The 15,159-nt window shown below is 40.0% G+C and overlaps 1 protein-coding gene across 1 annotated transcript in view; it reads right to left on the bottom strand.

Moving 5' to 3' along the window:
* Nucleotides 1-14,898, bottom strand: part of MEP1A (meprin A subunit alpha) — a gene marked incomplete at both ends in the record, with an annotated part of 29,294 nt that extends 14,396 nt beyond the window's left edge. Inside the window, 7 exons of the mRNA XM_081094441.1 lie at nt 2,216-2,391; nt 4,731-4,848; nt 10,463-10,538; nt 11,022-11,062; nt 14,579-14,629; nt 14,723-14,747; nt 14,830-14,898. Of these exons, the coding sequence (XP_080950567.1) occupies nt 2,216-2,391; nt 4,731-4,848; nt 10,463-10,538; nt 11,022-11,062; nt 14,579-14,629; nt 14,723-14,747; nt 14,830-14,898 (556 nt within the window). The remainder of the gene's footprint in view (nt 1-2,215; nt 2,392-4,730; nt 4,849-10,462; nt 10,539-11,021; nt 11,063-14,578; nt 14,630-14,722; nt 14,748-14,829) is intronic.
* Nucleotides 14,899-15,159: the final 261 nt, after the last annotated feature.

The following is a 15,159-nucleotide window of genomic DNA, read 5'->3' as shown; positions in this document are numbered from 1 at the left end:
TGGCTGTTTTTAGGCTGGCCACAGCCCCCAGCAACCCAAGCTCCCAGTGGAGGCTGGCTGGAAGCAGGTATCTGGGATTTATTTAGCTTCTACAATTGAAACTTTGTTGCCTTTTGCAGAGACCACAGCCAGCAAGAGCAGGTGGGAAGCTTGGCTTCCTCCATTGCCGGGGCAACCAAGCCTTCTGCTTGCTCCAGCTCCGTGGCTGCCAGCTGCCATCTTGGTTGGGTTAATTTGCATATAGTCGCTCTGATTGGCTGGTGGGCGTGGCTTGAGCATAGCAAAGGTACAGTCAATTAGCATCTTTGTCTTTTATTAGTGTAGATGTAAAAGTATATTAATGACTATTAAATACATAATTAAAATGCACACATGATTATAAGTTGTTAAATATATGTATATATTTAAATCAAAGGTTCAGATTTTCAACTGAAGCTAACCAAAGGCTTCTGATTAAGTTTCAATTAACCCCTGCTTAAAGTTATTCAACATACACTGTTCCCTTGTGTGGAATCATTTATGATCAGGTCAGCATAGTCCATGGGATAGGTCAACACATCATGCCCTCTTTTTAAAAATATATATGTATTTATTGATTTCAGAGAGGAAAAGAGAGGGAGAGAGAGATGGAAACATCAATGATGAGAGATAATCATTGGTTGTCTGCCTCCTGCACACCCTACACTGGGGATCAAGCCCACAACCCAGGCATGTACCCTGACCAGGAATTGAATCTTGACCTTCTGGTTCATAGGTTGACGCTCAACCACTGACCCATGCCAGCTAGTCATGCCCTCTTTTTTTTTTTTTTTTTAAGATTTTAAAATTTATTTTTAGAAAGAAAGAGGAAGAGAGAAGGAGAGAGAAAAACATTGATGCCAGAGCTGAACATTGATCAGCTGCCTCCTGCCAATCCCACCAGGGATCAAGCCAGCAACCCCAACATGTGCCTTGACTAGGAATCCAACAGGCTACCTTTCAGTGCATGGGATGAGCTACACTGGCCAGGAAGTGCCCTCTTTATATTTTGTGTTCCCACTGCAGAATCTGAAGCACCTGCCCCACAAATCTGTCCTGGGTATCCCAGGATGGGTTACAGCAAGTGATAAAGATGATAATTGCGGGAAGCTGTTCCATCCTTGCTGCTTGACACAGTCACTACAGGGAAGAAACATCTGCACAGCATATGTTCCAAGGGACCTGGCGTTTATGGCATACTGTTCTTAATATGATTGCTCCCCTTCTTAGCGCTATGTGTTCTAACCAGGGCCACCTCCCCAAGAAAGGTTGTTTCCCCAGGTGGGAATGTTTCCCTAGAGTTAGGGATTAACGGGACTAGGGAAGGGAATAAATCAGTAAAACCCCCTAGTGTTACAGAAATACCGTGTGCTACTTATGAGGAACTTAGACTAAGAATGTTAGCAATAAATTTAGGACTTGCTAGGCCCATATCCCGAGGGGTTTACACACCAGAGAAAGTACCAAAACCTATCCCTAAAAACCCGCCAATGCAGGGTAGTCCCAAGGAAGACCACCAGTAAGGCTAAAAGGACAAATATCACACAGTTAAAGAAATACTGCTGGAAGAAATGCAGGCAGGCTCCTTATCTAAAAATCTTATGCAAGCCGGGCGAGCAGAAAGATTTAAACTAAGTGCCAGGCAGGTAGTTAATCACCATAACTACGAACAATCACGCTTAAGCTACATAACCTTTACTTAAGCCATAGAATAGGAAAATCTCCTTCAGTTATTTCCTTATAGCTTAACAGTAGAGCAGTAGAATAGTGATCTTGGAATAGAAATAACAAACTAGCCCTTATAATGGAACAAGAGACTAACCTTTAGAATAGAATGTAGAAACATAGACAATAGATAAGATTAAAATCAAACAGAGGTAGGTAGAGATAAGATTTTTAGCAAAGGTCAGATAAGAAACTATAAACATAAGACAAGGAACTGTAAAAGGTCAAAGGAGGACCCAAAACTTACCATGATGTAACTATAGAGGCATGCTTACAGAATCAAATAGAATAAATACAGCTGTAACCAGACAATAAAAAAAGAACCTGACTATGCTGATCATCTGAATGCTGCCTCCGTGTCCTTCATTCTTCGCCGACGCCGTCCACACCTTTGAAAACCCCTGGACCGCTGTGGCTGGACCCCAGGCAAATAATAGCACATTCCACCCATCCACCTTGGGTTAATACACACCTGGAATAATTTCATCCCACCAGATTTCCACATAATCATCCCTGTCAGTCCTTGACTGCTCATGGTAAAATCCCAAAGCATGAAGGATCTCATGTTGGATGATGGCCTTATGGTCACACCGCTGTCCAATGGAAAGGTTCTGTCCTACGTGTTGGTCACCAACCTCAGACCAGCACCTTTAAAGAGAAGAGGAGAATTTTCTCCAAGATAATGCTAATATGGCTGTAATTCATAGGATTTCAGAACACACATTAGAAGGAAGTTAGGTTTGATTTTTAAAAGAAATTATCAATAGTGTTCTCATACTATTGGTGAGAACAATGGTAAGAGATGCTGATGGTTCAATGATAAAAGACTGGTTAAGTAAGAAACATTTCCTGGAGGGGTATTTTGCATGCTTTAAAAACAATGGTCCATTATAAACCAATTAATCCTAACAATGCATCAGGCAGAAAGAAGTACAAATGGCAGTCTTCCTCACCTCCACAAACCCGTAAGGTATTCCAAAGAATAGTATTATAGCTTTTATACCAAAATAGTGTCTCTAAGTGATGGCTATGGTTGACTTTAATTTTCTCCTTTATATTCTAATGAATTTCCAAATTTCCTATCATGAGCAAGTGTAAATTTATGATCATGAAAAAGAGCCTCATTACTGACAAAATAACTGAAGGCTTTGGTACTATCCTGAAGCTCCAAAGTTGCCGCGGGACAAGATGAAGAAGTCAAAAGCAGAGAACTTCTAAAATCTGTGCTCTTGGCAAGGCGTGAAGTACACTTTAAACCTTTTCCCTTCACATAGAAAGAAACTATCCAGATAAGTATTGGTTACTTCCATTTCCATGACCCACAATGCCTCAAGCAATAAACTCAATGTCCAGAAATAAATTTGCTCTCCTATCCCTACTGCGGTTCTACTGTCCATACCCCCAATCTCAGCGAATGAGGTTACCACCCACCAGTCATCCAAATCAAAACCTTGATCATCCTTGATTCCTCTCTCTTCACATCAGCTAATCACTAGGCTCTGATAAGTCCACCTCTTTACCTATTTCTGAAATCCATTCTCTCTTCTTTATTTCAAACTGCCTCCTTTTAGTGTAGGTCCCTTTCATTTCTTCCCCGGAAGATTGCGGCATTCTTTAATTGATGTCCTGTCACCAGTCTTGCCCCACTTCAATTTTTTACCCACTGTTGCTGGAATAATCTTTCTTAAATGGAAAACTGAACACATTTTGATGTAAGACTTGATTCCCTTACACATAATATGACCAGGCTCCTTACACATAATATGACCAGCTTATGTTCCTGGCTCATCATTCATCACTCACAGCTTCAGACATTCTGAACTTACTGAGTTCTCCAGGTAAGCCAGATTTCTAGTCACGCTTGCTTTCCTCTTTCTCTCTACCCTTCATTTTCCTTCTTCCTCTCTCCCTTCTCTCTCCCTCTTACTCTCTTCCCATGCCTCATTTGTCCTCCCCTCTCCTCTGCCTCTATGTCCTTCCTTCTTCATCTCTCTAACACTCAGCCACTCAGGCAATCCTGAACCCTTTCACTATGTTAGAAGTTCTGCTTATGTGCCCCGATAGCCCATGGCACTCACCACAGCATATTAGAACCATTTACCTGTTGTGTCTCTACCACCCCCATCTGCAACTGCAAACTTTGTGAGGCCTGAGACTGTCTCATACTTCTTTGTACCTTCAGACCAGCATTCTTCCTGGTACATAATAGAGGGTCATATCTATTTTTTAAAGTAAAAGCATGAGCTAAGAAAACAACCACTCAAGTAAGTAAGGTACTTAACTTGTATCTAAGTAGTCATCAGAATTTTACTTTTTTAACTGATGACTTTACAGACTTTTTTTCTGAAGAGGCAAAATCATGTGCTAATTTCCTTCTTCATCTCTGTTATCCATCCATGATTATTAACAAAAACCCCACCATCAGAATAAGACAACCAAATCCAGGTGGCACCTAAAGGCAATGATGGGAACTGCAGCATGTGCTAATATTACCTCCTTGCTGGGCTTGAAGACACAAACAGAGTCACAGCACATGGCAGCTTTACTTCGCAGGTTGGTTGACATAAACACTACTGAAGGAAATGGGCTTTTTTTTTCCTCAATATACCTTTATTTCTTCTTATAAATAAATATTAAGAGCAAATTTATATCTAGAAGTTTACAAAGAGGTCCAGCCAACAGAGTACCATAATTTAAAATAGTACCATAACAAGGGTATAATTTACACTTTAATAAACTTGACTTTAAAAAAGTAATGTCATTTAAATCATGACCTAAGATACAATTGAGATAAACTCCCTCAAACAGCTCATTCTCTACATAATATGTTAAAAATGCTGTTTAATTTAAAAATCACAGTTTTTAAAGATTTGAATTTACTTTTAGTTTCTTACCAATTTCTTCTTTTAGCCTTTGAGAGAGAGATGTCACTTTTTATAAACCAGAAGATGCATGATTTTCACACTCTGTAATATTTTCATACTGACCCTTCAAACTGCTGAAAGATGATATATGAGCTCTCTCCTTCGTAGGGCTTGAAGTCCACACAGGACCTGAGGCGGAACATTTCAAAGGCATAGAGAATGGCTCCTTTAGCATTCAGCTCTGCAGAAATTGGTAAAAAATATCAGTAAGCATTATTGAGATCTTAGATGATGTACACAACACAGTTTAGAGAAAATCATGCCACCCCATGAAATCCACAGAGGTCCCTCATAGATTGTTGGGGTAGTAAATAGATTCCTTGAAAACTAAAACTGAAAAATTAGTTCGGGACATAAATATCAGGCACATACTTTGAACACATAATAATGTAAATATAACTACAAAATAAGAATGCACATATGTATGTGTATGTGGCTAAACCAAATAACTTCCCCACTTTCCTTCCCCCATTCAAGCAGAGATTCTGGGTTCATGCCTCAAGAGAGTTCCATGGCAGAGCAGAAAACAGAAGCGACTGGAAGCCATGTGTGTCCTCTGCCTGGATGAACCAAGTTCCTTGGAAAGAAACAAAGAATGGTGTTCCTTACCCCAGTCTAAAAAGACATCCCTCTCACTGGAGGAAGAAAGCAGAGTGTAGAGAGGTTTGTGGGTTCAGAAAGCATAAGTACATATTGTACTTCCCTGCAAAACCCCTGAGGAAATGGCAAATTGAGACAGGCAGCCCTGCAGGTAGCCTTAGAAATGATTGCTGTAGCCCGTTTGGAACCAAAGCAGCAGAAGTCTACTGAACCTGACCAGGCAAGAACAATAGATGCCTGCCAGTAATGTGTGTGGCTCAATGGCCAAAGATCAAATGTTTTTCCTTTTACCTAACATGCTCACAGCTGGTATTGCATGGGACAAGGATCAGGAGGGGAAAACAGATGCTCCACAATAATGGAGGCTGTTTTACTTTGTGTGTGTGGTTTTTCTCTCCCATCGACTCATTGAAAGTAGGTCTCTAAGTTAAAAATAAAGCTAAATTATATACAATTAAGTTATATTTCTTGCATATTTGGCTTTGTGCATTCTCTCAAAAAAGCTTATCATTCCTGGTAGTTTACCAAGTACTTTTTTACTATATTATCCGGCTCTTATTTCATTTAATAAGCTAACAAGTTGGAGATTCCACAATTCAGATGTCATAGGATCATATCAAAGTTAGTAAAAAAAATATAGCCATTTGGAATAATAAGTAAATTAATTGTGGAAACAACACAGATAACAAGAGCATACATCAAACTTCCTGGATGATTTTCATGAATTTTACCGATTCTTTCTTAGTGACATCTATAATATGAAGAGATGTACGCAACGAAATGTGGCCTTCACTAAAGTGTAAGAAAAAGGAGTTTGGTTTTACTCAAGTCATGCTGTCCATAGGTTATGTTGCTCTTGTCCTCAAGCCATAGAGTGGGAGTGCTGAAAGTGGTTCATTTCAAAATCCCATCACTTCTGACCTCCCACACGTGAGCAAGTTGTAAAAAGGGAATTAACCACGTCTGTAATAATTTTGTAAAAACCATCCCAACATCATTCAAAAGAAAGAAAGTGCAATTGAAGGCCACCTGAAGCCACCTTCTCCATCGTGAAGCCAGCTCTGAGTTGCCTCCTCTGAAAGTCACACTTGGTGGCTTGTGTGTCGTCTTTATGCAGGTGGTCAGCCCATGTAGGGCACTGATAGCCCCCGAGAGGAAGGAGCTCATCCTTTGCCTCAATGATTTCCTAGTTCTCAGTTCTGCACTTTGCCATAGTAAGTTTTACATAGTTCTGTCTTGAGTAACCACATTAGTTTAAAAAAACCACTAGCCCGCCTTCACCCTGTATCAAATAACAGAAGAAGCGTTAACTTCAGACACTGATGACTCCACATATTAGAGGATAGCGTGGCAAGGCTATTTTTAGTTCAAGAATCCTTTGAGAGAGTTTTTGATCTGGTAATGGGGAAGAAGCTTAAATCTTACAGATAACAATGATAAACTTCGGGAAATTTTTAAGAAAATAAACTCTTTTAAAGCACCAGAAAATGACTAAAACAGGTAGAGACAGTAGGAGAGGTGGAAATACCACTAGTTAAGATTCAAGTTTATATAGTGTGTGTGTTGGGGAAGGGGGGGGGGGTGTTGTTTTGTTTTTTGGGTTTTTTGGTTTGTTTGGGTTTTGGGGGGTTTTTTGCATGATGACACACTGCAAATTCTTTCAGTGCAAGAAAGAGAGAACTCAACCATAAATTTGAAGTTGTGTCTTCCTGATGTATCTATCACAGGAAGGGTTCAGGATTGCCTGAGTGGCTGGAAATCAAGAGAGGAAATCCTGGGGGGAAAGGAGTCATGACTGATTGGAAGGAAAGGGGGTTGGTGGTTCCAAAATCTGTCCATAAACACGTCTCCAGTCTTTGACCCGAATGGGAGAAGTCTCCAAGGAGCTTAGTGAAAAGTAGCAGATAGAAAGCTGATTAAACAGGCATCTCAGTGGAGAATTTGAAGTTTGAATCGTGCCCATTAGAGGGACTGGGGAAAGTCCTGGACATCCTACTGAAACTCCAGAGAGGCCACGGTGTCTCCAGAGTAAAGATAAAGGGATTTGTTTTGAACTAAGGACAAAATCAAAACAAAACTTCCACAAATCCAAGATGATCAGTCAGCAATTTAGCTGTTCTAACAAAAGTTAACACTATCCAGGGGCCAATAACAGAATACAGAATCTCTGAAATGTAGTATTTACAATGTCTAATATATAATTAGCACCAACAGTCACGACCTATTTAACACTGATAGAATAATGTGCCCCCAAACTGTAGAATACAAGTTCTTTCAAGTACATACACCAAGAAAGGCCATCAGTTAGACCACAAAACAAGTCCCAATTTCAAGAGATTGTAATCTTAAAGAATCTATTCTCTGACCTCAGCAAAAACTTGAAGAGCTTCCAATATTTGGAAATTTTGAAACATCTAGCTGACCCATGGATTTAAAAAAAAAAAAATCACAACAGAAATTAGAAAACATCTAAAATAAACTTTAATAAAGATATAACATATCAAAAATTGTGGAAAGCAGTAAAACCAGTGCTTCAAATAATATTTATAGCTTTAGATGCCATATTATAGCATTGCATTATATTTTTAAAATGAAGATTTAAAATCAGTGATATAAATTCCACCTTAAATATAAAAAGGAGTGCAAATTATACCTGATGTAAGTAGAACAAAGGAAATAATAAAGATAAGAGCAGAAAGCAACAAAACAGAAAGCAGAGGATCAAGAGAAAATGAACAAGTCAAAATTTGTTCTGAGGAAATATTAATAAAATCAATACAGTGCTTTAAAAAAGGCAAATCACAGACTAACAAAAAATATTCATTATGTATATTTGACAAAGGACTTTATCTATAGCATATAAAATTCTACAAATAATGAAAAGACAAATAATACAATAAAAAACATGAAAGATTTGGACAGACAGTTCATGAAAGAAGATACACAAATGGCCAATAAGCACATGAAATTGTGCTAAATACTGTTAATCAGTAGGAAGAGGCAAATTAAAATCACAGTGAGATACCATTTACAACCATTAAAATGGCTACAATTAAAAATATTAAGGACACCAATGTTATTGAGAATGTGTAACAAATGGGGCACTTACACATTGTTAGTGACCATGAAAAATGGCATTTTCTTATAAACCTAAACATACATTTATCATATGGTCAAGCAACTCTATTCCTAGACATTTACTTGAGGTAAATTAAAACATAAATTCGTATAAGAATGATCACAGCAACTTTCTTCACAATAGCCCCAAACTTGAAAAAATAATGCCTATACCCAGAAAAATGGATAAATAGTTGCAATATATTCATACAAAGAAATATTACTGAGTAATAAAAAAAGAATTAACTACTGATCTACATTAATATGGAAAAACTTTAAAAACATGCTGAACAAAAGAAGCAAATACAATAGATGACCAACTATGTGATTCCATTTTCTGTAGATCAGTTGTAAGTCAGGTAAAGTAATCTATAGGAAAAATATTAGAATGGTAGTTTCCTCTTGGGGGAGTGGGGATCGGATTGGCTGGAAATGAGCACACAGAACTTTCTGGAGTGATGGAAGTGTGGGTTACATAAGCTTATGTATTTTTCAAAAGCCATTGACGTGTACACTGATTTGTGTATTTCACTCTATGTCAGTTTAATGAAGGGACCGTGTACAAATATTGAACTCTGGGTAGCATGTTCACTTTTCCCAATGGTAAAGGTGATTCGCATGTGGTGCTGCTTGAGAGCTACCTCTGTTCCCTTACTGCTGCTGCCGTATTTCAGGCCTCTTGTCTTCAGTCTTGCTCTCCACGAAACTGCCACCTACCTCGCAGCTGAAGAGACCTTGCTGCTCAAGGTGTGGCCAACAGACCAAGAGCATCAGCTCACCCAGCGGAGCGTTAGGCGTGCAGAATCCGGAGCCCCACCTGTCCCTGCTCTACATGTTAACCAGCTCCTCAGGAAACCCTCACTCTAAAGTCTGAGAAGCACTAACACCTCACAGAGGCCGTGTGAAGGGCAAATATCAGGTGAAGGCAGCAGTGCCTGGCACGTAACTGAGATCCAATAAGTAGGTCTATGTTTTGATGGGAGGAAGGTAGCTCAGGTGTGATAAGAAAATTGTCATGGGAGGACAAAACCCTTTACTAGTAAAGTTGTAGTTTCTTTTTTTCCCTTTCTTCTTCTTTCTCTCTCTCTCTCTCTCTCTCTCTCTCTCTCTCTCTCTCTCTCTCTCTCTTTTCCTTCTAAAGCTGCTGTTTCTTAAATCACATTCCAATAAATACAAATGCTCCATGAATTTGCAAGTGTGTTGGCAAACCCTGGGGAAAAACACCTCAGCTGACTTTTTCATGAAATAACTGAGAACAACAGCCTTTGTTTATTTCTAGCTCTTCTCCAGGAAAGGGGTGGAGGCCGCCCTGATGATAGTGGTGGAAAAACTCAGAAACATAGTAACATCTCCTGAGAGTGGAGCCGTCCTGGCAGCCCATTAGGGCTGAGCAAGCTTGTCCTGACTTCCCCTCTCTCTGACCTCCCTCCATCTACCCCATGGGCCTCATGGCATTGCATCACCCTGGTGCTCAGATATCAGTCAGCTGCCTGAGGTCATCCAGTGTCCACGCGTGGCTTCTAATACTTGCTTATTTCCACCAAGTATTATTTTCAACAGTGAATAAAATATAAACTTAGTCCTTTATCTTAAGAGAGAAAAAAGAATACCATGTACTAATACCGAGGAATGAAGACTTCAGTTGTGGAATATAGACTTTTCTGCTTCAAAAATGTGGCATGTTTGTCTTGCAACAAAAAGGGACGATCAATATGCTGAAAATAGTATTCTTATTCCATATTTAGATTCACCTAAGCAAACTATTATTTAAAGTGCAAGTTTTTATTGCTGTGATGGCAAATTATATCTCATTGTGTTGTCTTTCCTGGTGGTGCTTCTGGTATTACTAACATGTTAATGTTTCCTGCCTTTTAAAAATTATTTTGATGCTCTGTATCTTGGGCTCACATTACATCGATGCATTATCATGCCTCTCATGCCAGGAGATAAGAATTAGCAGGGCTTAGAAAGCCTCTTACACAGGACCGGTTACCCCCCATCTGATGTGGCTGAACAGGAGGAGGGGGGTGGAAGAAGAGGCAAGCCCAAAGCTCCTAATAAAGAACAGTTAGTGTTACCCAGATTGTCCGCCAGAATGTAAGGAATGGGGAACTTCCATCTGGTGTTGGGGTCTCTCAGACCATTTCTGGAGTTCTGTGAAAAAACAAGGTACAGGTCACCGGGAAGGCCCATCCCCTGGTCCCCTCCTCCACCAAACCCTCACACCGCAAATCATCTGTCACGCAAGTCAACAATTTAGTAGCATTTGTTTTCTGATTATAAAAGTGATAGTTCATTACAGACAATCTGGAAAAGTCAGAGAAATTATTAAGAACAAAAAAAGGTTCTCCCCAAACTGAAATAAACGCTTTAAACGTCTTCTCTCTCATTTTTCACTTACTAGGCTAATTGATTGGATAAAGCAAATTTAATAATGACAGACTCTTTTGTGATGTTTGCTATTTTTTTATCTGTTTTTGTCACCACTGACCACAATGTAAGTCCTTGTGGGTATAGATTACAGATTAGATTCTTTCATGTCCCCCTCGGTGCCCGTCCCAAGGCGCACAGAGCAGAGGCTCACACACATCACAGCCAGTCCCGAGGGACGTTGCTGTGTCATGGGCAGGTACTCACCCTCAGGAGGATGTCCCCTTGAAAGAGGTCCAACCCTGCAGCTAGAGGTGGATTTAAAAAAAAGAAATATTTGAATGAACTTTACTAAAAGGCATCTCTCATCATAAAATTCATTTTTTCCATTATAAACCTGTAATTATTCACCTGTATGTGATGAAAGTATTTTTGAAACAATGCAAAAAATCCCTCTAATGGAGAGATGTATATAGCCAATAAGTATCATATATTCCCAATCCTGTTTTCATTTTGAAACAAGAACCTTTGTCCAAGAATTTTAAAATAACAGATGAGCTGGAAGATATCTTTTTGATGATTGACTTCACATCTCTCACACTTCAGTGGATGAAATGGATTCCTGAGACAGGAAGGGATATACTAGGTGTTCAGCACTGACTGAGCTTTAACACTCTTGACTTCCCACCCATGGCCCCTTCCCTTAGTATACTCTCCTTCTTCCCGACCCTCGGTAAATGGGTTGATTTTTTCTTTCCCATGAGAAGACAATGGTACCCTCCAACAACAAGCAACTAAGGCTGTCACTGCACCATGTCTTTTCTCATTTCCCTACATTTTCTTAACCTCCAAAACCTAGCCTATGAATATGATAGCAACAATGCCAACAACAGGTAGCGTTGACACCACTGCCCCACCAGCAGTAGGACCCACATTTTCAATTGCCCTTTTAGTAGGGGTACTGCGTGCTGGTCTAGCCATACTTTTGAGCAACAGTATGCATTTCCTGACACCTGGCCTGGATGGGGGTAGGTTAGGGGAGTCATATGAATGGAGACCAATCCCAGTGGTTGGTCAGCATAGATGTCGAGGAGGGTGAGAGAGTGTGGCAAGAGGAGCACTTCCCAAAGAAGTACATATCCATTGATAGCCAGCCTCATTCTACTCAGTAGCCAATTTGTTCATCGTAGCACATACTTATTAAGTACCTAATGTATCCCAGGCATTGTTCTAGTTGCTATGGGTATAGCAGAGAATAAAGCAAAATCCTCGGGGAGATGGCATTCTTGTTTGGGGATAGAGGGAGGCAAACAAACAAAAATGTAGAGTATAGCAGATGGTGAAAAGGGAAATAGGAAAAACATAAGAAGAGTAAGGGGAGAAAGAGTGCTGAAGTGGAGGAGTTGATATTTTATAAAGAGTGCTCAGGGAAGCCTCCCTGAGGAGGTGGCATTTAAAGCAGAAATCTGATGGAGTGGGGAGTGACTGAAGAGTATTGAAGGCAAAGGCAACCGCAAATAGAAACGCCCTGAGGCAGGAAAGCCTTGATGTCTTAGAGCAGTGCTTTCCAAATGCTAGGGTTGCTGACCCCCACCCCTAGGATCTCTGATCAATAAGTCTGGGGTAAGGCCTGAGAATTTTCATTTCTAACAAGTTCCCTGTGCTGCTGATGCTACTGGTTGGGGGAACCACACACTGAGAACCACTCTTGTAGAGAAATAGCTAGAAGGTCAGGGAGATTGGAGAGCTCAAATAAGTAAGGCTGCTAGGGTGGGGGGATGTAGTAAGTAATGGGTGAGAAAGCTGGCCAGAGTCAGGTCATCTCAAGCTTCACTCTGCCTAGGAATCATCTGGAATCTGTCAAAATGGAGATGCTGATTCTATAGGTCTGGGATAGAGCCCAAGATGCAGCATTTCTAAGAAAGCTATTAGGTGGTACAGGTAATATTGGCCTGTGAACCACACTTTGGGAATCAAGACTCCAGGATCTTTATTTTGTGCTGGATGGGATCTCGCCAACACTAGTCAGTGCTGGAAGATTGGAAGATGGGAATCTTGTGATTGGAAGACTGGAGGGGAAGAGCGGCATGGCCTGGCTGGCACTGAGAGCTCTGTCAGCTTGTGAAGAACAGCCTGGGCGGGAGGAGGGCACAAAGGGAAGAGCAGTCAGGAGGCCACTCAAGGACCAGGCCAGAGATGAGATGGCTTAGACCAGGACAGGAAAAGAGAAAAGCTCTGAAAAGTCACAACTTGTGACATAATTTGATGGTAAATCTAACAGCATTTGCTGACAGGTGGTGTGTAAGGTGTGAGAGAAAGACAAGAGTTAGGGAAACTCTGAGGTCAGAGCCTAAACATCTAGAAGGAGGAAAATGCATAATGAAAAAGACTGAAAGGAGCAGATCTTGCGGGGGGGGGGGGGGGGGGGACGGGGAAGGTTATATCAGCATCGTGGGGGGCGTGGAGAAAAGATTGTAAAAAGGTGACAATTTTCTCTATGCGATTTTCCCCAACATGTTGTGGTTTCTGGCTATGTGGCTAACCCAATCAATCTTGACAGCTCATTTGGAATGGCTTAAAAGAGAAAAGACACCCATGGGAAAACTTATTCTTGGGACCATAGTTCAGAGATGGTGGTGGAGATGAAGAGTAAGAAGTGGCTCTAAGTAAAGCAAGATTTTTTTACTAGATAAAGAAGGATGAGATTAGGAAACTCTAATTCTAAGCCCAGCCTGTTTTAAAGTAGAGCAGATCCTCTCAATCACTACACCTTGACGACCTGACCTAAGGAGAGATCATTTGTTGCCTGACTCAAGTCTGAGGACCCACTCACCCATTGACCTCACTAAACTATTTCTATCCCCACCCCCCCACCTGTTGTCATTCTCAAGCTTTTCCAGTTAAATGTCAACTAGCCTGCCTTTTTTGTAAATGGGACAATGGCAGAGCAATTTAACCGCCAGGTATTTTAGTTTTGTGATCTTGAGATAGCACTGAGCTATGAGTCAGAAGACCTGGAAGCGATCCACATCACTTGTATCTGTGACCTTGGGCAAGTCACCCCAACTCCAAGGAGCTGCTGTCCCTTCCTGCCAAATGAAAATAGCACTTTAATTCCCCTACAGGATTTGACAAATAAATGTGCAATTAGATACAGAAGCTTTTGTAAACTATAGGTGTCTATGACCATGATACTTCTATTTCCCAGCAATCCTAAACAAAAACACCTAGAACGTAGAGGCTTCTCCTTAATTTTAGAAGCAGGACCGAAAAAGAAAAAAGAGAGATGATAACTCAGCTTCTCTCTCTCCTGTCAGTAACCAATGAGATTGATAAATTTCTTCAAGAGATATGTTTGTGGACAAGATGTTGAAATAGAAACACCTTTGTACTTTTCTCAAAGTCCTAAGTAAGCAGTTGTTAGTGAATATGAGGGCCCAGTGAAGGGCTAGGTTTTTCTGCCTGCTAAATATAACCATGGGCATACTCCTTATATTTTTCTTTAGCAAGCAGAATAATCATCCATTTTTCTTTCCTGTTTTTCAAAATGGAAATTGGAAAAGTGAAATATTTATAAGTAACAATCTTGTTATGTATTTGTAGATTTACTAAACACATATTGTGTCTCCTAGAAAATTTGATCTATCATTCTCTTTCCATATTTCTATTTTACAGAAACTCTACAAATTCTAATGATGCATCAATAAGTAATTCTCCCCTCAAAATTACCCAATAATGTATTATGAAGGTAATAGCTTTTCAGTAATTCTATTACAGGATTTGAAATTATTTCAAGGTATTGATAATATGCAAATTGAACCCACCTAAGTTGATTTCTGAAATATCCTTCTGTTCCTCAAACTCTGCATCATGTACTGTTAAAAAGTGGGAGAAAATTTGTTATAGTCTTGCTGAACAAAAGAGAGAAAGTCCAGAAACACTCTCTATGCATTTCAATTGGGCCTTACCATTTCCTTTTAAATGATGCTTAATCTGAAAGAAAAGATACAGAAAGTGGATAACATATACTAGAGTTGATATCTCTAAATATTCAGAAGAGCAGAATTTGACTTACCGATACAGCTTCTATGTGAACAAAAAACAAGATGAAGGAGAGAATGCAGGTGGCCCTAGTCCACACCATTGTTGCAAGTGAAGAAACGTTAGCAAAGACACCTTGTGATAAATGCCTCTTGGACCTTGTCCTGGCTGTCATATTGGAAACTTTGACCCTTTCATATGCACTATAGCGCTAAAAAAATGTCAATGAAAATGTCATTGACCCTTTGGAGGGCAGATACTAAGTTTAACATAAAAGTTCAAGCTTCAGAGACCAGGGAAAAGTTTGAAAAACTTAATAGTGAGATAAGCATATAAACACCAATAACATTCCTATTCTGCCAGC

The sequence above is a fragment of the Myotis nattereri genome, assembly GCF_964212035.1.
Source record: "Myotis nattereri genome assembly, chromosome: 6".
Lineage (NCBI taxonomy): Eukaryota > Metazoa > Chordata > Mammalia > Chiroptera > Vespertilionidae > Myotis > Myotis nattereri.
This window is presented reverse-complemented; position numbering and strand designations above follow the sequence as displayed.